Here is a 26051-nt window from a genome sequence, read left to right on the forward strand (position 1 = left end):
TCAATAGAGTATGTTTTTCTGTTTTTAGTATGGCCATACAAATCAGACCTATATCTGAACATGAGTGAAAATGCAATGTTAGAAGGGTAACTTATTTTCCTAGTTTAGATACAAGATGCCTTTTGGTGAGTGTTCCCAATCAGTCTGCAGGCTCCAAATTAAGACAGTGATTCTATGCACACTTACTTGAAATAAGCTCCAGAGTATAAGTAGGGGAAATGATTCAAAGTTTTAAGCGTGTGTATCTTTAAACGGGGTTCAAAGAGGGGGATGAGTGAATGAGGTGATTGGCTGGTGACTGAGAGTATATGGGTAGAGCTCGGAAGTGTATGTGGAGAGAGAGAGAGAGAGCAGACAGAAGTCATTCCGTCAGCCAGCTGTTAACAATCAGTTGTGATCAGTCAACAGTCTACAGAGTCTAACCGATTCTGCATTAGCCTTTGTCCCGGTATCATTCTAGGCTCTTGTGTGGGGCAGGGAGCAAGCAGGGAACAGGCAGCCCCACTCCAGAGATGCCAATGCAGAATCCAGGAAAAAGAGCTGCCATGAGGAGCCCAAGAGCAAGCAGTTGGGCAGCTGGGTTGACCCACGTTCCTTCCTGACCGGCATGGCAGCAGAGGATAGTGGACAGATGGATCCCCTTCTTCCTCTTCTCCCCCGCCCCCATCCCAACTCTGCTCAGCACCACTGGGCAGGCTGGAGCCAGAAGAAGGCTCCAAACCGGTGGTGAGCAGCAAGGAGGAGCCCAGCCAGCAAGCCCTGAGCAGCTGTGGTGGGCTCGTGGAAGCTGCCGCTGTGGCACAGCCCAGCCCCACAAGTCCAGCGGTGCGCTCCAAAAGAAGGCTCCAGCCTTCTTCTTCCATACTTCTGGTTGCCTGTGGGGCCTGAGAGAGGCTGTGCTTATGGCACAGGAAGATCCATCACAGCCGCCTCTCACCCTCCTTGGGTCAGGGGCCCTGAGTTGGTGGACCTTGGGTGGAAGTCAGGGGCAGGGCCCCCAGAGCCCCCCCCTCCCCGGTGGCTATGGGCCCGTTTAGTGTCCTGGCCCTGAATAGAAGTTTAACATGTGGAAATGCACAGCCGAAGGATTTCACAGCAGGGAGGTATATGAAGCCTATATTAAAGTGACTTAGCATTTTTTCCCCAGGCAGTTTGCGATCCTAGAAGAAAGCGACCTGCTCTCAAGTTGCTAATAGCTGAACTGCTTGATGAAAAATCAGCTCTCTGCTCACTGTGAGGATGTGCATTTGAGCATTTCTAGTTTAGACCAACCGGTCCAAAAATGCTAATGACAAATTAGAAGTAGAAGCAACAATTGCTGCCAAAGTTTGGTCAGAAACCCAGATCCGAGTCTAATGAACTCAGCAGTGAACCAGAACAAGGATGGTCAGCCGTTCATCATCAAAGCAATTTTACTCAACCTTACCAAAGTTTAATCAAAGTATGGTAAAATATATTATACTGACACTCAGAAGAAAAATACTGCTTTCAAAAGGTGTGAGAGTTCTCCTCTCAGAGTTTGGATATTGTATGCAGTGGTCCAGTCATCCCTGATAGTCATCCCATTTCAGCCTGGAACGAGACCACTGATTTGATGATCAGTTGATGTGGCACAATCAGTTTCGGGTCCCAGACTATTATAGGATGTCCAGGAGTTCTGAATTTGTCCATCTGTAAACCACGGAGTTGCAGCAGAAGTTGCCATGGAATGCTGGAAAGAGCAGGTGCGGCAGAAATCTGAACCACAGTGTAGCAGAATACAGCTAAATTTAACAATGCACAGGTGTGATAAATTAAGCTCTCTTTAGGTACTTCCACAAAAATAGATTTTGTGAACACAGAAGGTAACGTCTCTTTGTTCCTCTTGAAGCATATTAAAAAATGTTTCCTCATCAAGTAGTAGGTCTCAGAAGGCAGCCTGGAGTGAGGCTCTTATTTTAGAGCAGGGGGAAACTGGCACCTGAAATAACTTGCCCTGAATCCCAGAGACTGCCCATGGAAACCTGAATTTTCTGGCAGCCCTGGTGCAATGGTGGATGAACAATGTAGGCAGTGACCTTTTCAGTGTAAATAGAATGTGCCTCCCAGTGGCAGCACTAGATTACCTTTTTCCATCCCCCTTTGTCCCCTTGACTCCCTGCAGAGACAAAGCTTTACATTCAGCACTCAGACTAAAAGGTGATGTTGGATGCAAACCCAGCCCTCCAGAAAATGCTAAGCCGGCACTTGGAGGGATGAAATTTATCCCTGACCTCTGAGGACACTTGGGAAGATGTGCTTGCCTTGGTTGTAAACCACCATTATATCGTAGGACAAAGTGTACTTTTTAGAAAATTGATTTTAGAACCTCTGATGAAATGTCTTATCTCTGAATCTTAGTATATATTGAAATAACGTCCTTTGTACATGGTACCGCATAAAAACTGAATATAGATTAACAAGTTTACAGTGCAATTAATAAACTGTGCCCATATGGAGAATGGTCAGTTTAGAGCCACTTGACTTCATCGTATACATTCCTGCTGTGGGGCTTTATGATAAATCTTTATGCTTCGCCATCTTTTGTTTTGTTTAATCTGTGTAATTGTTTTTGTATTTATAATGCTGACTGCTTTTAATATTTTTGCTCTGTTGTTACCCGCCCTGAGCCCACTTGCGCAGAGGGTGGGATAGAAATAGAAAAAATAAATAAAATGTATTCTCTTGCTCTCGTTGCATTGTTTCCTACTTAAGAAATACCATTTTCTGTATTAACATATAACCTCATGCTTTATTTCAGATATCTGTAATCCTATTTCTGTCTCATTGCTTATTAGGAAGTTCATCCTATTACTTGTATTGATTTGCGCTGTGTAATCTGCCTTGATTCTTTCCATCAGCAGATATCAAAACTGACCTATGTCTACACGGAGAGTTTGCCTTCTATTAGGCACAAGGGTAAGGTTAGGGATCCTGTATTTTTAAACATCTTATTTTATTATATTTATATAGTATAAATAATAGAGGGAAAAGGCCAAAAAATACACAGAAGCCCATAGCATATATAAAAATATGTTAAGCTACATTAGCATTAAATACACGTCTTCCAAACATTTATATGGAAATTACAATTTCCTCTCTAACATTTTTATTAGGTTTAGTCCTGTTCTAGGAGCTTATAAATTGTTGTCATTAGCAGAAGTCTCCTGAATGGCAACTTTCCCTTTCCATATAGCCCTGTACTTTTCCATAGGCTAGCCCCACACAATAATTGGGCTGCTGCATTCTAAATCAGCTAGTTTCTGGGGCTTCTTCACAAGCATGAATCCAGCCTTGCTGTTTGAAAAGCAGGCCGTCACAGTGGCAAAGAGCACCTGCTATCGGACGCATCTGATTTGCTAATGGTCATCTGTCTTCAGTTCAGCTGATCTGGCCATGCTAATCCATGCTTTGGTCGTGGATGGATTACACAAATACAATGTGCATTGGCAACCCAGAAATTGCAGCTGTTTCAAATGGGGTAGCCCATGTATTGTCAAGAGCTAGCTGATAGCAACGTATCTTGTCCATCCTAAGATTTACAGCTACATTGGCTGCCAGTTTGTTGCCAAATCTAATTCAAGATGCTTTTTGGCCTAGGACACCCATATGTAAAGGACCATCTCCTCCAAATTGTTCCCATGCACCAAATATAGGCCTCAGAGTGCTACCTACTGGCTGTTTCTCCATTTAAGGCACTCCACCCAGGTAAATTACACATTTACCTATGGTGCTGGGCCAGGGGGCACTGAATTAAGCACTCCCCACCCCTGGTGCCCTAGGCAAATGCCCTGGTTGTGCAGCAGCCACCTGGCTTCCCTCCGCCTCTCTTCCGATCAGAAGGGAGGTGGAGCAAAGCCTGCTGGCTGGTGTGCCTTCGCCTCCCTTCCCGGTGCCCTCCCTGCCTTAATTTGCTGGGCGGTGGGGTGTGGCGCCACAGAGGGGGGGGGTGGGCCTGCCTAGGGCGCCATGTGCCCTAGGACCGACCCAGACTCTACCTGGCATTTACTACAGCCCATGCCTTTCCAATTATAGCTCCAGCTTTGTAGAACAGGCTGCCTGAGGTGTCTTTACAAATCATAAAGAGGTACTGCCAAGGCTTTGAATGAGGTATGAACTGTAGGCCTCTTTGGGGGAAAAGGGATATCTGAGGTCTTACTCTATTGGTTTTTAATTGTAATGTGCTAATAGTTACTTACTTGTATGCTGCCTTGATGTTTGTATTACATTCTGATATGATTTTCTACCAGATTTTAGCACACACTTAAATTTTTAAAAAAGTGAAACAGTAATTCCTTTGTACATAATCTCCAGGAATTGAATATGTGCAATTCAAACACTCACAGAATCTATTCCTCAAAGCAATTCTGAGTTCTTGATTTATGATATAATTTCTTGCTTTGGAAAGAGAATTATTAATGTATACAAATAATGGAAAACGCATATACAAAATACTGAATCCATCAGGAAATTCCAATCTATACTAAGGAAATTAGCAGCTTTTACTACTGAATAAAATTGGTGGATTTGATGCAATGTAACGTTAGGTCCCATCAGATAAGTAATGTTTCTAACATTCAAGTAGATGAGGCTGTAAAATATGAAAGAACATATGCCAAACAACACTGCCGCTAATCTAGAATGAAAGAGTTGCTTAATACTTCACAAGTTCATAGTTCAAGGAAGCACTACCTAAAAATTTCTGTGCATCGTTGTCTGCTGTGTGTCATTATTGAATGGACTTGTAAGCACACATTTTGAACTGATATCATTAGGTGAGAAAATAATTCTGCTGGAAATGTTCAACATCTTCAAGTAATTGATATTAAAAACAATATCAGCTGCATGTAACTGTGCAAATATCAGGAAATTTATTTACAAAGTAAACACAAGGATGTTACTGGCATTGTATGAATTCTGTACATACTTTACTCTTCCATTCTCATAAAAAGCTACCTGGCTCCTTCCTGCAATGGCAAACATTTTATGGAATGCAAAGAGATGACCAGAACTCTAGGTCTACTTTTATAAAGTTAAGGAATTCTTTGATGGCCTCTAAATGACTTTAGATGACACTAAGCTCTCTAAAACAAATCCTGTGGCACCATAAAGACCAACAACTTTCTTTTTAGTATTAGCTTTTGTGAGTCATCCCAGCTCTTCAGATGCTTAGTGGAAGGATATCATTATATACACTTATAACGAAAATTATGGGGGGGCTGGGGAGTTGGGGCAGAGAGAAACTATTCGGATAGTTGGTTAATATAACAGTTTTGTCCAATCATAGAAGCCTGATACTGAGACAGTAAATAAATCTCTCAATAAGTATATTGCAAAAAAAAGGTTAACTTACATTTCTTCACAGGGCTTTTTATGGAAGAAGCCCAGCAGGAACTCATTTGCATATTAGGCCACACACCCTGATGAGAAGCCAGCCGGAACTGCATTCCTGTGTGTTCCTGCTCAAAAAAAGTTCTGCATTTATTCATGTAGACCCAGTTCACATTCGGCTTGCAGTAAAAAAAAAACCCCAAAACCCAATATCAGAAAGAAGCCCAAAGATGTCCCTTTCACAAAGAAAGAAGCCCAAAGATGTTCCTGCCTAGGCGGGGAGAGCGGGGTATAAATAAAAAGTTTATTTATTTATTATTTATTAAATGGCCAGTTTGTCTGGCATCATGTGTGTGGGAGTATAATGGCATGGTAACTACAGGAGAGATTTGCAGAGACATGTGTCTCCATGGAAGGTCATGTAAAGGGTGTGAAAGGACAGAGAGGAAGGGCCAGAGGGCAGGTCTCTGATTAACACAAAGGGAGGCATCCCATTCAAGGAGATATACACACTTAGAATTATGCAGCATATGCTCCCCCCACCCAAATGTCCGGGCATGGCAATGCTCCAACAGAACCTTGGTGTGGATCCTGTTCTAAATATTTCCAGTAAATGTTTTGTGTAAGGGACTGAAACAGACTAGGCTGAAACGTACAGGATGGTGACAAGTTCCAACCTCTTAGGGAGTACAGATGAAAAGAAGAAATCAAGGTTGAGACAGTCTTAAGCATAATAAATTATGAGTAAAGGGTTATTGGGGAAGGCAATGGCAAACCACCCCGTAAAAAGTCTGCCGTGAAAACGTTGTGAAAGCAATGTCACCCCAGAGTCAGAAACGACTGGTGCTTGCACAAGGGACCTTTCCTGTCCTAAAGGGTCATTATTATTATTATTTATTGCACTTACACCAGGGTCTTGACAATGTACAACACATTATAAAACAGCAAATAAGCTAAAAACCAACATTAACAACTTCAATTTATATACTGTATATATTTAAAAGCCCAGATGACATCCTATGGGCTTTTACTCTACATTTCTGAACTACCGGGGGGAGAGAAAACTTGAAAAGTGTGGGGGGTGGTGGAAAATGAAAGGTGCCAGCTGGGTGGCAAACTGTCGCTGCCCCCAACCAAAAGCCTGGCGGAACATCTCCGCCTTACAGACCCTGTAAAATTGCAGGGCCCTGATGTTATCTGGCAGAATGTTCCACCAGGTCATGGCCAGGCCCAAGAAGGCCCTGGCCAAGGACAGCCAGACCTCCTTAGTGCCAGGGATCACCAGAAAGTTCTTAGTAATACAACACAGTGCTCCTCCAGTGACATAGCGGAGATGGTCTTGCAGATACGTTGGTCCCAAACCACTCAAGGTATGATGGTGTGGTGGTGAAAAGTGCTATCAAGTTATAGCCAACTTAAGGTGATCCTGTAAAGTTTTCAATACAGGAGACTAACAGAGGCGGTATGCCCTTGCCTTCCTCTGCAAAGCAACCCTGGAATCTCTCGGTGGTCTCCCAGCCATGTACTAACCAGGGCTGACCCTGCTTTGCTTCCAAGATCTGAGAAGTTTGACTAGTCTGATCTATCCAGGTGTAGGATACAGCATGTGAAGAAAAACCAATTAAAGTTTTATAATGAAGATAACAGGGCTATAGTATAACAAAATGGTTTCAGGAAGGTTCCTGGAGACCTGAGAACAAATGAAGGAAGCTCAGCAGAGATGTGATGCTACAGAATCTGCCCTCCAAAGCAGCCATTTCATCCAGAGGAGTTGATCTCTGTAGATCAGTTGCAATCCCAAAAGATCTCCAGGTCCCATCCAAAGGAGCCATTGCGGCAAGTCCTGTGTTGGTTCCCCAATATCCTGTCTACCATCGTTTACTGCGGGAGGAGGAGTGGTTCTCAGACAAGGCAGACAAGACAACATATTAGGGACCTAACACAAGAGTTGCCCTAGCTGGCTCCTTCTAACCAGATCCCAGCCCTCGGGTCCTTCAGGCTTCCCTTCTGCACCACATCAATTGCTGTCTTTGCATTGTTCTGATCAGCCTCCATCTTCATAGACTTTGCAGTGGTGGCTAGGTATAGTTGCCAGCTCTGGGCTTCCCTCCCTGGAAATTCAGGGGGGGATTTCCTTACTCTTGGAGATGGGGGGGGGGACCTCTGCAGGGTGCAAGGCCATAGGATCCATCCTCCAAATCAGTCATGTTCTCCAGCGAAACCGAACTCTATTGACTAGAGAGCAATTACAACAGCGGAAGATCTCCAGGTTACAATACAAACACAACCCTCAGGTTATAGTGACAAAATAACTATGTAATGATAAATATACAAGTACAATTACAATAAAGTCCCTTATGAAAATCCGGTCTGTTCTCATTGTTCAAAATTCAAAATATCTATAGGAAGTCTGGTAATAGCTTGTTCCCAAAGGAACTAACACACAACATTCCAATAGTATCCTGTTCCCAAAGGAATTTGCAAATGGATGTCTTCATGCAATAAGGGGGAAAAATCCTGTATCACTTTATTCCACTGTGCAATTTTTTCAACTATGGAATGAAAATTTCCTGGACAGGTCATAGATTTATATCCTGCCCTATACTCTGAATCTCAGAGCAGTCACAATCTCCTCTACCTTCCGCCCCTTCCCCCACAACAAACACCCTGTGAGGTAGGTGCGGCTGAGAGTGCTTTTACAGCAGCTTCCTTTCAAGGACAGCTTCTATGAAAGCTATGGCTCTGACCCAAGGCCATCTCAGCAGGTGCAAGTGGAGGAGTGGAGAATCAAACCCGGTTCTCCCAGATAAGAGTGCACGCACTTAACCACTACACCAAACTGGCTCTCTTCTGCCACACGTTTCAATTCCTCTATCAAAGAGGGATATTTCGGTTTCAAACGATATTAAATATGAAAGTCTTAGATATGAATTCGCACGGACACTAACAGTGCCAGATTAAACCCTGTGGAGGCCCGTCGGCAGTCAAAACCTTGGGGGGCCCCTCGCAAATTATCTCCTAATATCTTTTGCAGGCACCTTCTCAAAAGCCCCTTTGACAAAGCTGCAGGGGAGAGGCAGAGAGAGGCAAACTAGCCTGGGGCCCCTAAAGGTGTGGGGGCCCATAGGCCAGTGCATACTTGGCCTATCTGTTAATCCAGCCCTGGGCACGAAGTCTCTAAATTCGCTGTCTCTTTTGGCGGCTCACGCTCCAAGCCTAATTGTACTTGCGTATTTGTCATTACATAGTTATTTCGTGACTACAACCAGAGGGTTGTGTTTATATTGTATTTCCAGAGTGACTTCTCTCTTGGCATTTTTGAACCCGCCTGGGGGTTGGTAACCCTGAAGCTAGACCCTTACTGCTCCAGCCCACCCAGCTCCACGTGCCGCGAGCCGTCCCCGACGGCGAATCAGAAGCTGCCGAGCCAGAACCAGCCACCTCACGGCCGTTGAACGGCCGCCAAGACTTTGAAAAAGGCACCTCGGCCAATGCGCGGGGCCGTTGCCTTCTACGTCACCCACCTTGCCCACGCTCACGCGCGCAATAGAACCTCGCGAGACCAGCCCTTGCCTTGCTGTGGTGCGCCTTTTGCCCCGCGAGAAGAACAGACCCTCCTCCTTGCAGGCTTTTCACCTTTTTTTTTTCTGGCCAAGGGCTAGAGGCTCCGCCCCTCGGCGGGCGGAGCGCCTGAGGAGGGCCCGCCGGGCGGCCGGTGCCCGGAAGCGGAAGCGGTGGGGCGCGCGCGCGTCTGTGAGGCGGCGAAGTGGTAAGCGGCCGCGGCCTTTGAGAGAGGTCCGTCCGAGGCGACACCGGCTGGCGAAAGAGGCGGCCGGGGAGAGCTCCGGGGCGGCCGGGAATCGGTAGAAGGCCAGGGCCGCCTGCTCTGCGCCGAAGCCGGGTGGGTGTGGAGAGAGGCGGGGAGGGGTTGCCGGCATTGCCTCACACGGCTCTGCTGCGTTTGAAACGGAAAGAGGCGACGTTCCCGTCTGCTGGAGGGGCTACAGCTCCTGGGGCCGGGGCCATCAGAGAGGAGGCCTTGCTGGGACTGAGCGCCGGTTGCAGCGGCAGATCGTAGCCGACGGGCGGTTGCGTGTGGGAGGAGGAGCTCCTTCGGACAGCCCCGGCCTAGATCGGATCTGGCCCCAGATACAAGAAGGCAGCATTGGAAGCGCCGATTTCGCCTTTTGCTTTGCTGATGGGGGGGGGGGGGGGGGAATGTGATTTCCGCTATGTAAAGCACCTAATGATACCGCAATCCAGAGGATGTTAAGGCAGGAATGGTTCTTTGGGTTTCTGTCTCGTTTTGAATGGCCATGGCAGCATTTTTCTTCGCCAGTGCACAGCTGGGTGATTCATCCCAAGCTGACGATAGTTACTGCTGGTCATGACTGCCGTGAGAGGTTCTAGAAGCGGTGCCAGACCTGAAAGAACCCACACAGTACAAGCCAGGCCTTCCAAGAAAGGAAGCAATCCCATTAGAGCAGTCGTTTTGCCTGTAACTAGGTCATTGCTGTGACTGGTCTGACCTACCAAGTAGCAGCTGCCTACCATGCAGAAATGAAACAGGTGAAGTCTGTCTGGCATGGAGATGGGTGTGCTGAGCTTCTGTGTTGGAAGCTGAACTTGTAATGAAGGCATGGGAGCTCCCCTTGTCATTCCTCACAGCTCCCCTGCCCATATTTTAATACCTATTTTATAATCTGCAGCATATTTCCATGTGAAGATATGTCCATGTACTGCTGAAGATGTTCTCAGTTTGCCCCATAAATATGTGATGCCTGAGGTCAAAGGTACGTGTGTATGTGTGATTGATCATAGCCATGCCATGAATGTTAGGGCCTCAGTGATGTGAGGACTTGGAATGCGTTAGGGGAGGGGGATGTGCGTTTTTCTGACAAAGCTAAAGTCATCAGGATTAAGGGCCGTTTATTCAACAGTAAGAGAAATAAACTTTAAATGTGTTTTGGTCTTCCACTACTTCACCTGTTTCATGTCTGAGCCCTGGACTCAAGAAACAGCTCTAAGGCAAAGTTCCTAGCTCAAGATTAAGATGACGAGCAAAACGTTGTGGCTTGTATACTATAGAGACCTGGAACGATACATACAGGGCATGTCTTAGGCAAGCCACCTTTCCTGTTTTCTTCATGTAAAATTGGGGGGGGGGGAGGTCACGCCATCCTAGTTGTTGGGGTAACAGGATCTGGTTGGATCAGTTAGAGTAGTCATTTTGCTGAAGCTAAGCAGGTCTGGCCTGAAAATATGAAGACCCAGATGATTTCTGTGTATACTGTAGACATATACAATATACTTGCAATGATACATCAGTTTAAATTATAACCAGTTTTGTATGATATACTAATGAAGAGTCCATTGTTTTCATTGAATTGAGATCCGAATCTGCTAATGCTACTGCCACTATAGGAGACTTTCTGCTAAAATAATATATGTGCCCTGCCCTGTTTACAGTATATTTTTTGCATTTTTTTTCTGACTCAGTTAAGTCAAATATACAAGGTTGCAATGTTCTCTTCCAAGTACTGGTGGAAGGATAAACAATTTTGCTTGTAGAAGTTTTAAATTTTGTGTATATGTCAAGTAGTACAATTGTATATTGTAACTTTACAAATTATGAATTTTAACACATTTAAGAGCTAAAATAAGTTTAGGTTTGGTAGAAAGTATTAAAAGTTTGAGATAAGTAGAGGGGACAACAATACTGGCAGAAAATAGTGAAGGCTTGAAATAACTGCTGATGATAAAAATGCCAAAGCCAGATTACAGCTGAACATCAAAATGACACAAATAATGACTACAGAGGAATTATTCAATTTCAATAACAGTGAATAAATTTGTTAAAGATTTTCCGTTCCATGGCTCAATGATCAACCTTTTGGGGAGACTGCAACCAAGAAATCAGAAGGAGATTGGGACTTGGAAGGGCACCCATGAAGGAGCTAGAAAAGATCCTTAAGTTAAGGAAGTATCACTGAATAGCAAGATCAAGATAATTCATACAATGGTATACCCTATTTCAGTTCAGTTCAGACCTTTATTGGCATAAAAGCAATCATGATTCACAATCAAAAGTAGGTACAAAGGCCTGAAGTATACTAAGAACAATACATAAAGCAATCAATTAAAATGGCAGTCAGTAATACTAATCAAAAGTAGATGCCCAGCAATTAAAATACAGAAATATGCCTAGGTTTAAACCCTATTACTGTGTATGAATATGAAAGTTGAAAATGAACAAAGTGGACAGGAAGCAAATTGATTGATTAGAAATGTGGCTACAGATACCATGGACCAGAAAATGACAAATAAGTGGGATGTGGGATGTAGCCCTAACCAAGCCTGAAGTCTTCCTAGAAGAATTCTGGAAAAGACAATAATGCTAGAAGTTCAAAGCAGTGAGAAAAGGGGAAGATCTAACATGAGATTGATTGACTTAGAGATGGGATATTTTGGGAGTTATAAATTTATAGGGTTACCATAAGTTGGAAGTGACTTCACAGCACAGAATACAAATACAGAAGGTATTGCATATATTTTATTCCTCCCACTCACACACTTCCATTTCTTTGTGGGAGGAACACCTTGGGGGGGTGGCTTCACCATTTCCCAAAGTTTTGCATCTCTGTTCTGGTTTGGTTCATAAAGGAATTTCCAGGGGGTCTCCCAAGGAAACCTGGAATCCCATACTGGAAGAAAGATGGAATATAAATGCACTAAATAATTACCGTTATCCTGGGACCTAGTTGATATTTTCTTCTTTGCTGATGCTGCATTAGCTCATAATCAGCCTTACTTTTCTCCCCTTGAGTTCCAAAAGTAGGAGGAGGTAGATCAGGAAACACAGGTTGTGGTCTTTTGTATACCAGCTTTAATATTGACAAAATGATGTTTGCTCATGTAATGGATACTGTGTGAGTATGTGGTGTACACTTGAGACGTCATGCCTGGGCTCTCGTTCCTTTGTAAGCTGAAGTGGCAGCATTTTATGGAATTTAGAGAGGACTGATAGTCCAGTGCATAAAAATGATAACCTTGTAGCACCTCAGGAAATATATTTTCATGTACCAGTGTATTGACCTCATGTTGCATATTATTAAACCCTAAATAAACAGAATCTAACTTTAATAAATCACTGAACTAGAATTGAAAAGCACGTTTGATGCTGTTTGTTTATGGCTTAATTGGAATTTATTCTATACTTAAACTGAAGCTCTTTAAGGAGGAGGTTAGGTGCTCTTTTTACTGCTCAGAGTGTGGCTGTCATGGTCCAAGGGGAGAGGGGGGGATTGTATTGTAGGGGGACCTTTTAAAAAGCTACATTTTCATGTTCAGCCTTTACGTAGAATCTGATCTGCACAGCAAATTGTAGCACTAAGCATTGTAGTAAGCAGTTTGGTTATCAGTTGAGACACTGATAAACATCTGAAATTTAAAAAAATCTAATTTGCTTGATTTTTCAGCTGCTTAAAAACAAGCACTAATTCTGAATTGCATTTGATTCCTGTTTTTGAATCTCAATCCAGTAGGGGTGTAAAATGGCTAAGAGAGTGGCAGAGAAAGAGCTGACGGACAGGAACTGGGATCAAGAAGAAGAAACAGAGGAGGTAAAGAACGTTCGTTATGTTTTTTTTTCTTTTGCTACCAACATAACTGCTAACAATCAGTGGGGAGATCTTGGAAATAGCAATTATAGTAGCTTATTGGTATAGTGATGAAGCTGACCCCAATGGTGGATCTCCAGATGGCACTTCGTTTTAGGCCACTGCGTAACACAGAATGTAAGACAGAATGGGCCATTGGCCTGATCCAACAAGGCATCTCTTATGTTCTCTTAACACATTGCATTGGGCCAAAATTTTTCGCTGTCTAACTTGCACAGAACAATGGGCAAAACTGATTAACAGTGGCATGATACTTTCATTCATCGAGCTGGTATGTCTTACTTTTTATTTTGGTCTCACTTGGGTGATAAGGTTAAGCTATTGCATGTTGTGCAAAGCAAGATCATGGGTCTGGTATCTGTAAGCCGTGTGCTTGGTACCAAGTGTTCTGCTAGTTAGCTTTTCGACCACTGCAGTTTTCTGGTAGAGTTTGTTTAGCCAAAAGCACTTTGCTTTATGGATTAAACATTCTTCTACTGAGAGCTATGCAATTAAGAATATAAAATGTTTTTAAGTCAAAATACAAATCATTAGAAGAGATTGTAGTCTTATTTTCTAACAGCTAATTATGCTTCCACAGTGTTTCATGTATCTGTTCTGTATCTCCGAAAATTGCTGTTTTGTGTAATTGCTAACAAGATATAGATCACTGTTGAAAACTATTTCTGTTAAGATTATGGTGAGCATATTCATTTGCTGTTAACTTGTTAATGATATGTGCCCTGTACTTCTATATCTACCAAAGGCATATATTTGAAAGGTCATTGCTTTACGCTTCACCATTTGGTTGATAATTTGAGATTTGCCTGCCCCCATGAATTATATGACTGCAAGGATGGGATATTAAGGAGGTGAGATAAATCCCATCCTTTCTTCACTAACTCACTGGTGCCTACTCTTCGCCTCCCTGCATTGCAGCTACCATTATGGCTCACGGGATGCGGGGGGCAGTGGTATCTCCTCACCTGTCCACATTGCCACCCCTCCATGGCTTCCACAATGAATGGAGATGAGTCTGTGCTTTCACAGTCCACATAACATGCCTCTGTTGGGTGGAATTTAATTCTCCTTTAAAAAAAATGGGGGGGGGTCTCCTACTCTGGGTTTTCCTTCAAGTTTGTAGAAAGATACTCATTCTCTTTGAATGGCCTCAATTCATGGATTTAAAGATCTGCAGCTGGGACTGTACTGAGAGTGCAAAACGACAAGCAGGAACCTGCAAGGGCTTGTGGGGGGCACCTCAATTCCCCTTGTATCCCCCTTCCCATACTATTTCCTCATTTCCTTGTCCTGGCAGCCCCCAAATCCTCTCCCCTTTCTTTGTCTCCTTACCCCTCACCAACTTTCCCTGACCTGATCTTCAGCTTTAGTATTTGTTTATAATCCACCTTTCTCCCCATTTTATCCTTTCAAAAACCTCAAAAGGCCCAATGTCATCCTTTTGTTGCAGAGTGGAGATTCAAGCCTGTTTGGTGTAGAGAGCCAGTTTGGTGTAGTCCAGGGGTGGCCAACTGTGGCTCAGGAGCCACATGTGATTCTTTCACACACATTGTGTGGCTCTTGAAGCCCCCAAAGCCCCATCAGCCAGCTTGGAGAAGGCATTTGTCTCTTTAAATCACTTGTCGAAGCCAAGCCAGCTGGTGGCTTCAAGAATGCATTTGAAGTCAAAGTTGCTTTCTTTCTACCTTTTCCTCCCCATCTGTTTTCCTTCCTCCCTTGTCTTGTGGCTCTCAGACATCTGACATTTATGTTTTGTGACTCTCAAGCATCTAACATTTATTCTATGTGGCTCTTATGTTCAGCAAGTTTGACCACCCCTGGTGTAGTGGTTAGGAGTGTGGGCTCTAATCTGGGAGGACCGAGTTTGATTCCCCACTCCTCCACATGCACCTGCTGAGTGACCTTGGGTCAGGCACAGTTCTTAAAAGGGCTGCTCTCTCAAGAGCAGTTCTCTCAGCTCTCTCAGCCCCACCTACCTCACAGGGTATCTGTTGTGGGGAGGAAAAGGAAAAAGATATTGTACACCGCTCTGAGACTCCGAGTGAAGGGCAGGGTATAATTCCAGTCTCCTCTTCTTTTCTGAGTCTACAAGATTCTAGTCTGTCATTTTTACCACTACACCACACTGGCTGTTGTGCAGTGGCTGCTGTTGAATAGTATTGATTTATCAGGTGGTTGCTGCCAGGCCTAGCCCCAATGAGTCCTTCCTCCAGGGCAGGTAGATGGGGAGGAGGGTGGTCTGCAAGTTAATGGTATGTGCCCACATCTGATTTCAGATGTTCTATGAAATTAAGAATGCCTGTGCTGGCAGCGTTCCTTTTAAATTAATCATAATACAGTTGTTCCTAGCAAAAATAAGAGAAATGCCTTCTTGCTTGAGACCTTAGATTCTGCCCAGTATACTTTTTGCATTGCTTTTCCTAAGAATCTTAAACATTTTCCTGCAGATGGGAACTTTCTCAGTGGCCAGTGAAGAAGTTCTGAAGAACCGAGCCATTAAGAAGGCAAAGCGTAGAAATGTGGGATCAGAGGTATATGAATAAAATTATTTTTATCAAGTGTTCAGTTTGTTTAGGCTATTAACATAGCCTGCAAATAAGGTAGTACCCAGTGCTTGTGTTTACTATATCGATCTGCGTACGTAGCTGAAAAAGGCGAGAGTGGATTCACAAAAGAGAACTTTGTACCTCCAATGTATTTGCATGTAGGAAACTCATTTTAGGAGCAAAACATAAAATGTCATGGGAAGCATTTCAAGATGGGAAGGGCAAAAGAATTCCCAGCAAATTTCTTCCACCATTTCCTTTCTTAAAGCGAGGCATGGTGACATGCCTCCTTTCTGTCCTTTGCTCCCACCCAAGTGCCAGTGTGGCCAGTGTTCAAAGCATGTGATTTATGGGATAGTTGCCAGCAAATGGCCCATATAACCAAGATGTTAAGTGTTTTTCTACCTCCACTCACGCATGTAATCTTGCAAGAAGATATTCTGCTAAGCGGTCATTAATTTGCCACTGTGCCAACACATCTTCATTTTGTTTGATAACTGTGTTGTCTTAAAAATAAGGCCCTGTACAGACTCCTAGCAGGCTTCCGATAGCATGTAAAGTCAGTATTAAAAGCCAGTATTTATGAAATTTTAAATCTTTCCATTATTCTTTAAAACTGGTTTTATTGCTGATGACTTGGCGCTTGGTTGAGTTGGAAGGGAATGGCGGCATGGACCAGGCCTGCCACCAAGTCGTGGCTTTGCGACACATAAGGAAATCCTGTGGTAACATGCTCACTCCTTTCCTCCTGTTCCTGGTGCATTTGAGACTTCTAGTGCAGACGAGTTCAACAGTTCAGATGTTAGATGGCTTTTACTCAATTGGAAGTCATTCATTGATTCTGACTGGGAGAGGAGGTGACCTATGAATGTGTAGAACTCATTTGTGTTTTGGCTTTGCATCTGAAGCACACTTTTAATGTGCTAACAGAGTATTCTTTCATGGCATGGAATTGTTTTGGTGTGGAATCAGCCTCAATGTGGTTTTCCTTGGAGACTCCGGGTGCGTGATGCGTTTTGCCATAAGCTCTATTCTGGTAATGGGTTCAACAGACCCCTAGTTGATTCCCATGTATATATATCACTCAGTTACTTTGTTCTTAATGGCTATCAGCCAAACATCTGAACTGTTTTAATTGCTGGGTGATGCAAAATTTCTGTCTAAAGAGGCTTGCCAGTGTGAGAGGGCCAGGATGTGGAGCTGGGGATGGATTTGATATTTTTCTAAGACATCCTTTGTCTTGAACAATAGAGATAAAACCATTCTTACGACTTTGTATGAGTAGAAATAGTGATGAGTTCTTTAGAAAATGGGTACGGTAGTTTCATTTTACAAGAGAAGCGAATTCTACTAAAAGTTAAGTAGATTATTGGAATGGATAAATACAGGACAGTAATTAGGCAAAGATGAACTAATTAGGTGATTTAACCTGCCTTCTGTTACTGTCTAGTAACATGCAGTACCCTTCTGTGCATGCTGTGAGTAATTTGGTGGGAAGTTCTGAGTATATATGCATAGGATTTGATAGGAAGTGGCTGAGCTGTGAAAAATGATATATAACAACCTCTTCATGTTCTCTTTCAGGCTGACAGTGGAGGAGCTTTTAAAGGTTTTAAAGGTTTTGTTCTATGTTCTGGAGGTGCTGGGTTTTCTGGCTTTGGCAATGGCACCGGCACCAGCACCAAGCCCTTTGGACTCTCCAATGGTAGCAGCAGCATTACAAACACTTCTTCATATATTGGCTTCAAGGCAGCTGCTGAAACACAAACTACATTAACCAGTGAGTTAACCGGTAAACATGTTCTTGATAGACATGGTGTTAAAAGCCCTTCAGACATTCAGTGGTTAAAAGGAGAGTTGACGGTTTTGTATAAGCATGAATCATGAAAGGAGAAGTGTGTGTAGTTCAGTTGCAGAGTTCATTCTTTGCAACTGGGGATCAGTTTCCAGTACCCCTAATTAAAAGTTCTTGAGTATAGGACTGGACAATGAGCACATTTTCTTCTTCTCTGCCAATAAACTCACAATGTGGTTGGTGTGAACTTTGCAGACACCGCTTTTGAACAAGAGTTGGTTCTGCCTTAAGGGGGAGGTGGACTTCCAAATATCTGTGTTCCTCCTAACCAAGATCATAATGTGCTGTTGGTTCTTTTTCTACTAGACCCTGTGGTATCCAGTGGCTCCATAAATAAACCTGCAAGCCTAGAAACTAATGGTGAGAGTCAGCAGTCGCCATCCTCAGGATCCACTCAAAGCCCAGCATGCAGCTCTGATGTCTACCACAAGCAGCTAGCTGCTCTCAACTGTTCAGTGCGTGACTGGATAGTAAAGCATGTAAATGCCAATCCACTCTGTGACTTGACACCAATCTTCAGAGACTATGAAAAATACCTAGCTGAGATAGAACAACATGGGATCAGTAGTGACAGTGGCTCAGAGAGCGATAGTAACAAGGCAGTTGGAAGTCAGCCTGGCACTGCATTTGGCAGTTCAAGTCTCCAGCAAAGCTCACCATTTTTCTTTAGCAGCAACAAGTCTGAGGATTTGCCTGGCAAGATTATGGAAATGGAAAAGAAACCAGAACCAAAACCAGGGTCTAAGTCAGCCGTCACATTTACTTTTGGCAAGAGCGTTGACAGCTCAGGGCTGAATTCAAGTGCATTGCCTAATTTCTCATTCTCTTCTGGAAGTGCAAGTTTATTTGGCAAAGATGCAAGCCAGGGCAGCCTTCCTTCATTTTCCAGCAAGGTATCAGATACACAGATGGAAAGTGCCAGCAACGAAGATAAAGGTAAACATTTATTTTAAAAGATAAGAGACTGGGGACACCACCGCCTGTTGAACTTTTAGAGGCTCCCATTGGGCAGTTAGCAGTTTCAAAATGTTTATTGTCTTCTGCTGAAGAGTACAGGGGTCCATGCATGCGGTGCCTAGTGACAATGATTAATTAAATCTTCTGCAAGTGCTAGTGGATTCAGGTGGGGCGGGATCAGGTCCGTGATGATCACCAGGGGTTTTTTTGTAGAAAAAGCCCAGCAGGAACTCGTTTGCATATTAGGCCACACCCACCAAGCCAGCCAGAATTGCGTTCCTGTGTGTTCCTGCTCAAAAAAGCTCTGATGATCGTACAGATTGGCCAACCTGAATGTATTGGCCCCTGCAAGAGGTGTATTGTGAACACTTTAGACAGGAGAAATTCCCAGGAAGGTGCTATGTATAGTTGTTAGCTTACTCTACTCCATTCTTTCTCCTCTCTTTCCCTTCTACCTCTTCTGCCACCCAGGCTTATATTAATCCCCAACACACACATACCATTCCCCCTTCACTTGCCTTGCCTTTCCAGTCCAGTGGAATCTACAGGATCAAGGTTCTGAGGCTGTCAGTAGCCCCTCTTACCGGGTTCTTTGAGGTCTTTGGGGGCTGTGCTGACCCTTTTCCAGCATCATGCCATTCCCAGTCTAGTGACTGAAAATGCTGGCCAGTTCCCAAAGCTGCCACTGTACACTGTGTGTACGTTTGCAGTTAGCAATAACCTGGCTGGGAGGAGTGGTCCCTAAAAACGGGATTATGAGGGGAAGTTACATATACAGCATACCTGTGGAGTCTCCCTCCCCCCCACCACACACCTCTAACATTTTTGCCTGACTGTGTCACACTGATTCTTTTGTATGCACAGAAGCAAAAGACTTCCTTGGTGCTTGATAACCCACAAGAAAGGTGCCAGACATGCTCCTGACAAGCACCAGCCACTTCACATCAGTTAGAAGAGCTGTGAACAGGCAGGCCTTCCACAGCATTCATTTTCATGTGAAACAGTTTTCAAGTATTGATGAGGAAAATCTTGCATTTAAAAGATGTTGTTGCACTCAGCCATGGGGGGGGGGGGGCTTCCTGCTACCCGAGTGCCTCTTCTTCATGTGAGAGCAGAGCTAGTGTGATATCAAAGACACAAATGTCTTGATTCACCTAAAATTTACTCTCTTCTGCCTTTTCACATGGCAAGCAGAAGCATGTTTGTCACAGTTGATTTCAACATAATTTCAAGCCGATACTGGTTTATAAACTTATTAATGGGTTGGAGAGAGTTAACAAAGAGAACTTTTTCTCCTTCTCCCAGATAACTAGAACTCAAAGGCATCCAATGAAACTGATGGGCAGTAAGTTCAGAATGGACAAAATGAAATACTGCTTTGCACAGAGAGTGATTAAAATGTGGACTTCACTGCCAGAGGATGTGGTGATGGCCACAGGAATAAACAGCTTGAAAATGGGATTAGATAGAGTCAAAGAGGATAAGTCTACCAGCGGCTACTAGCCATGGTAGCTATGTGGAACCTCCACATTCAGAGGCAGTAAGCCTGTGAATCTCAGAGGCAAGAGGCAACATTACAGGAAGGCCTCAGCCTCTGTGTTGCCGGCCCTCCTGAGGAAGTGGCTGACCACTGTGTGAGGCAAAATGCTGGACTAGATGGACCATTGCTCTGATGCAGCAGGGGTCGTCTTATGTTCTTATTATTGTTTTCAAATGCTTTAGGCAGCAGCTTGATGTGTTCCATGGCTGTGAGATAGGGGACAGTGGGAAATACACAAGTAGTAACATTTTTAGTCAGTGTAAAAAACCTCTCTGAGATGCTGTTTTTGTTTAGGAACATAATTCATAATGGAAGTTCTGTTACTAAATAATGGAGGTTTACTGGCTTTATTTTTACATCTAGCATCCCTGTGCTCCACGTCATAGTGTGTATGTATGTATGTGGATGGTCTCTTTCCACTGGTTTACTTTAAGTGAGGATTCCAGATATGCTTTGAAAACATTCTTCCTTATAGGAGCTGAAGAAGAGGAGGAGCCACCAAAAGTTGTTGTTAATGAAGTAAAGGAAGATGACGCCTTCTACTCCAAGAAGTAAGTTTTGCCAGCTTTGACCAAATGTACATGTGCTAATTCTGAGGGAACAGTTAGATGTGGTTCTTTGGACTTCAGGAATGTTAAATCTATAATGCATACTACTGCAGAGTAAGAACAACTTTAAACAATTCTATTACCTTAGCTACAGTGCCAGTACTTTTGTATTTTGTATAGATTGAACTGGATATTCCACAATAGTTTCCTTCAGAGTACAGGTACTTTTGGAATTGCTGGCTAGCTATGGCAGATGTCAGTCATATTAAAAAGTGCCAGCTAGGGCTCAAATAGTTGCTTATAGCAGAGCAGTGTTCATCCAGTGTAGCTTTCAACCTTTCCTTTGTGAAATGCTGGCTCAGCCCCACCCATTTCATGCCATGTCAGAAACTGCTCTTTGAAACACTGCTTGGGCAGCTGTGCAGCATACGTGGCAGAAGAGCTTCTTCAGCCTATAAGAGCCAGTTATGAGCTTGGTTGGATCCAAACTGCAGTTGTCAGTACATTGTAAAGTGTCTTAAAGTAATTTGTTTGCAGCTGAGACTTTGTTCCAGAATTAATCTGGCTGGTTTGAACAAGTGTTGGCTGATCTCAACAAGCTAGTTGGAAGGTTTTAAAAATATCTGGTTTTCATTCTGTTTAGAAGAAGAAGTTGAAGATATTGGATTTATATCCCGCCCTCCACTCAGAAGAGTCTCAGAGCGGCTCACAATCTCCTTTATCTTCCTTCCGTTTACACTTACTGACTGATACATTCTTGTTTCCTTAGATGCAAAATCTTCTACAAGAAAGACAATGAATTTAAAGAAAAAGGTGTAGGAACATTACACTTGAAGCCTGCAGGAAATCAGAAGACTCAGCTGTTAGTACGGGCAGACACCAATTTAGGTATGCATCTTCTCTTTGAATCTAGTTCTATGAACTGCTAACCTGAAGAGCTGAGGCTCCGTTTTAGCAGACAAGATATTCATGCTGGCCTTTTAAGGTGCTGACGTGAAACAGCATGCATTCTGGAGGAGGCATTACCCCCCCTTTTGGAGCAGTAGTGGAACTACAATGGGTCTGTGAGAATCGGGCAGGGAGGGCAACTTAGACATTCTTTCCTACTCTGCAGGAGGCCATGAGCTCTGAGTCCCCAATCTGGGGAGAAAGCAATGGGATAAGTGAAAGTTTTGTATTAATTAGGTTGTGTATTGCTGCGTATTGCGGAGTATGTGGGGCCCCCACCTTATCTGTTTTACTCCTTTTGTGATCTGCACAGGGGCCAGTCACTTCGCTATAAGAGAATCAACGAGGGGATTCTGTGGGAGGGCCCACAGCTTAGCTCTGGCAAAGGTTGTTCTTGAAAGGGCAGCTGCTGTGAGAGTCCTCTCAGCCCCACCCACCTCACAGGGTGTCTGTTGTGGGAGAGGTAGATAAAGGAGATATTAGCTGCTCTGAGATTTGGAGTGGAGGGCGGGATATAAATCCAATATATTCTTCTTAGAGGCGGAGCACAAGTGTTTTATACGTGCTTTCAGTTTACAGGATCTTTGGCAGCAAGGCTGAGAATAAACTTTGCCCCAAGAAGCTGCCCAACCCTTTTCATATGAAGCTGCCTTATAGTGAATCAGACCCTTGGTCCATCAAAGTCAGTATTGTCGTCTCAGACTGGCAGCGGCTCTCCAGGGTCTCAAGCTGAGGATTTTCACACCTACTTGCCTGGACCCTTTTTAGAGATGCCAGGGATTGAACCTGGGACCTTCTGCTTACCACCATCCCTCCCCAATTTTTATTTTATCCCACCCCATATTTTTTAAAATACTCTGTAGCATCTAAGTATTTTGCAAGGCTGGTGGTTTTTCACAGTAGAACTTTACACCCTTTCAGGCAACATACTGCTGAACATTTTGGTGCCCCCTAACATGCCATGCTCAAGGACAGGGAAGAACAACGTCCTCATTGTCTGCATTCCAAACCCACCCATCGATGAGAAGAACGCCACCGTTCCCGTTCCCATGCTGATCCGAGTCAAAACGAGTGAGGATGCTGACGAACTGCACAAAATCCTGACGGAGAAGGGGGCCTGAAGCCCTCTGGGATGTTGGGAGGAGAACTTGCCAAACCGCTGCTGCTACTCACTTTTCCCCCCTTGACACTTACTAGTCACTTCACTCACTACTCTTACATTCTGAGAACTGGTCTAAGAATGCTGGAGGGAGAAAGAAAAAGCAAGGAAGCCAATAAAAGCTTTAACTTGATAACGTGTCCATCATTCCTCCCTTCTATAGTTTGAAGCACCTAATGCATGAGCCTTACTTGAATAAAACATAAATAAAACATTCATGAAGCACTATTAAAACACAGTATCAGAAATGTGGAGGAAAAATTGAGGGCCAAGGGGGTAGCATTGAATCCACTCTAGGAACTTACTTCAAAATTTGGACTGTTACAACTGCTGTTTCAATTTTTGCTTGATTTTTATGGTTGCATTTGGGATTGAGGTTGTCATTCAGTGGCCATCAGTACATGTTGACTTTAGCATTCTTCACAAATTGTCCTCTCATGGTGCTGCTTGTAGTTTTCATGCCCCAGAGGCACAGCCATCTCTTTTGTCGGTGTATTGCAGGGGGTGGGGGGGCAGGGAGAGGGAGGCTGGAGGCCAGACTTACAAGATCCCCCTTTCTCTCCTTCCCTGGAGTTCTCAAGGGAGAACATAACCTGCATTGGAATGAACGTATCCAGATTATCTTGCCCGGCTTCCGAATTTTAGTATACCTTGCACATTTTGCGAAGTGCTGCTTAAATGGGCTGACCCGCTATACTATTAGCATCCCATTACAAGGGCCAGGCTTGCGCAACCCCCACAGAAAAGTTTTGCGTGTAACAGGATCAGTAGTTGATCAGCTGTTTAAATGCATTGTATTCCTATTGTAGCTGCAAACCTCAAATAGGAGCTTCCATTTTAGTAGGGCTTGTGTGTCTTGAGTTGTGCCCATAGTACAACATGGCTGCAAAACCAGAAATGTTAATTTGCATGTTTAAGTGGGAATGTATGTATTTATAACAATGTTGCTGATTGAGAAAGGTTGAGTGGCCAAGGGCTTCCATATGTGGGTCACTTTTGTTAAGAAATAAGGTTTTGTAAACTTCAGTAAGTCTGTTTACTGCAAGTGGCTGGAGATTGGGGAGAGTGGACAAGTGTTTTTCTACTAAGCGGGTAACTAGCTGAATTCCCATCATCTTTAACATAATTTGTGCAACAAAATTCAGTAGTACAGGTATTTTAACTTGCATTAGTGTGTTTCCTAAAGAGCGGAAGGGTGTGTATATTGTAAAATGGTTCTTCAGTTTCTGAGCAAATTAAGGAACTGGTTCAGTAAGAGGCAGTTAATTTTATTAAATATCCTTTATATAGCTGTTAGTTCTGTGGTGCTGTTTCTGAAAGAAAACCAGCATGCATCTGTACCTTTTTAAATCTTTTTTAAAACTGAAAAGTTTTCTGTAGCTACCCAAAGCAATTCATGAATGGTATTTAGGAAATTGGTTAGTCAACCAATGCAAATGCCAGATTTCAGTGGATATACCAAAGTCAGTAAAACTACAGTGGAAAGAACTGGTGGTGGTGGGAAAAGGGTCCTACTTAAGGTCCTAAAACTGAGAGCAAGACTTCATGGACCATGTTCACTTCTCTTGTGCCAGCTGCTCCTTGCCCCCAAGTGCCACTCCTGGGACTCTGAAGACTTGTGAGGCTGAGACTGGAGGCAGCTCAAGGATTGTTTAGCATTCTGCAGTTCTGAAAGCAGTTGCTCAGGGGCCATGGATGGTAGCTGCTTAAATATGCCACAGAAAGGAAACATGCAATCATATTCCAGTAGGGACACAGAATTGTTTAAATTGCTAGGATGAAGTTGTTAGTCATTCCAAAAAGGAATGAGTAATCCCGGGTCCTTCAATGGTTTCACTCTCATCACTGTCTTCTGGAGAAGTTTCTCTCATGTTACTACCATGCCTTGTTAGCTGCTCTGGTCTGAGTCAGGGCATCAGTGGCCACCCAATACTTTGTGGGGTCTAGAATAGTACTGCTTGCTTCTCTTGGAAATTCAAAAAGGTTTCCTCTGAAGACTACATTTCTCTTGAAATGGCCATACTGTGAGTTAGTCGAAGTTTTAATTATTGGAATGTTTTTCTGTTTAAACGTTCCCCCCCCCCCCCCCGCACCTGCAGGGTGCCCCCTATAGAGCTGTGTGGATTGGGACAGAAGGCACCATCCAGTAAAACCTTCTGCCAACAACAAAAATCCCTCCTACATTATTGTATTTTGAACTAGACTTGATGTATCTTCCCGTAGAATTTTCATCTTAACAGTGCTAAAGGTAAAAGTTAACCGATGCTTCAGCCGCTTGGCAAGTCAAAGTCAGGTGCCGCTAATAACTTCAGGGAGCCAAGTGAGTCCGAATGGTTCCTTGGCAAGAAAGCTACATGGGTAGACTTCTCGGGCTGCGTTGTACAGCATGCACCGTTTGCTGCCGCTGAAAGGTAAGGATTGATTTTTGTGACACCATGGTGCAGGAGTTCAGAAGTGGGTGTGTAAGCCTGTACAAAACTGGACAATCATGTTTGCACAAAAAAATGTAGTTGAAAGCAATGTATCAAGCTTCTGGGTGATTTGACCCTGGAGCTCAGTTCTTGGGCCATGCATTGCATCAGGAGGGGATGTGGTCTTCATTTCCAGTCTGATCACTTTTCTTGTAGATAGTGTCTTTAGTCTAAATTATTGCTATAGGGGTAACTACTGTTGTCGGTTTGCAATTTCCTGCTGAACTTACTAAAAAAATTTTTTGTTATAACCAGAATAGATCTTTAGACTCTCTGGTGCTACTATTTTCTTTTGCATGTACATGCTTTTTAGAATAAAGGCCTGTTCCTCAGTGAGGTGGTAACTCTGGATGTGGATCGCGCTACTTCACGTTGCAGGTGAATGATAATTCACACCATGGCAGAAAGGATTCCAGACTTGCTCTCTCCATCTATTTTCCTGTGTGGTGGGGATCTTTAAATTTATATAGACATTTCTGAAGGAAAAGGTGGTTGGTGGAAAGATAAATGGCTTCATGTACTCCATTTTCTTAAACTGGGGGGAAGGGTGGATTTATAAACTGAAAATTTGTAGCTAGGTACACAGAGCAACTTAGGCTTAGTTCTTGCTCTTTGCAGCATCAAACAAAAATTTTGAAGACTGTTCTGTTCCGAGGCCTTACGTTACTTTAGCAGAAGTTGCTAAGTTGTATATCTTAATGTTGCATTTACTTTTTATGATGCACAGAAAAAAATCTGCAAAGGCTTAATGAACTGTTAATGTATTTTCTCCCTCTATTTACTGTCAACATATGCTTTGTTTTTCTTCTGGCGGTGTAGAATGTTAATTGATAAGCCATCTGTAAATGGCCTTTTTCTCCTGTCTTTGTAGTGCTCTCTAAGGACATGTATAAAATCCATGGAAATGTGAATAAACAAACTGGGAGATATTAACTCTGATTTGTTCATGTTTACATTACTGGTTTTTACTGGTCTTGAATGGAGCCAAGTGTGGTGGCC

General features: G+C 43.5%; 1 protein-coding gene across 5 annotated transcripts; it reads left to right on the forward strand.

Moving 5' to 3' along the window:
• The first annotated feature begins 8846 nt into the window (after window positions 1-8846).
• NUP50 (nucleoporin 50) lies at window positions 8847-22714 on the forward strand. Of its 5 annotated transcripts, none has more exons than XM_060253733.1 (9): window positions 8847-9118; window positions 10059-10142; window positions 12891-12971; window positions 15476-15559; window positions 17159-17354; window positions 17736-18365; window positions 20402-20477; window positions 21244-21362; window positions 22344-22714. In XM_060253733.1, the coding sequence occupies exons 3-9, from the start codon at window positions 12903-12905 to the stop codon at window positions 22541-22543; spliced, it is 1374 nt and encodes a 457-aa protein (XP_060109716.1). In that variant the 5' UTR covers window positions 8847-9118; window positions 10059-10142; window positions 12891-12902; the 3' UTR covers window positions 22544-22714. The 5 variants fall into 5 exon arrangements, with proteins under 5 accessions (XP_060109716.1, XP_060109715.1, XP_060109718.1 ...); XM_060253732.1 differs by having other exon boundaries at window positions 12894-12971; XM_060253735.1 differs by having other exon boundaries at window positions 9000-9118; window positions 20405-20477.
• The last annotated feature ends 3337 nt before the right edge of the window (window positions 22715-26051 follow it).

Source organism: Heteronotia binoei, chromosome 14, assembly GCF_032191835.1.
Source record: "Heteronotia binoei isolate CCM8104 ecotype False Entrance Well chromosome 14, APGP_CSIRO_Hbin_v1, whole genome shotgun sequence".
Lineage (NCBI taxonomy): Eukaryota > Metazoa > Chordata > Lepidosauria > Squamata > Gekkonidae > Heteronotia > Heteronotia binoei.

Excerpts from the sequence above, each read along its gene's own strand:
- NUP50 (XM_060253733.1), top strand. The coding sequence starts at position 12,903 with ATGGCTAAGAGAGTGGCAGAGAAAGAGCTGACGGACAGGAACTGGGAT. Across the intron at positions 17,355-17,735 it reads AACACAAACTACATTAACCA|ACCCTGTGGTATCCAGTGGC; the intron begins GTGAGTTAACCG and ends TTTTTCTACTAG. Across the intron at positions 20,478-21,243 it reads GACGCCTTCTACTCCAAGAA|ATGCAAAATCTTCTACAAGA; the intron begins GTAAGTTTTGCC and ends TTGTTTCCTTAG.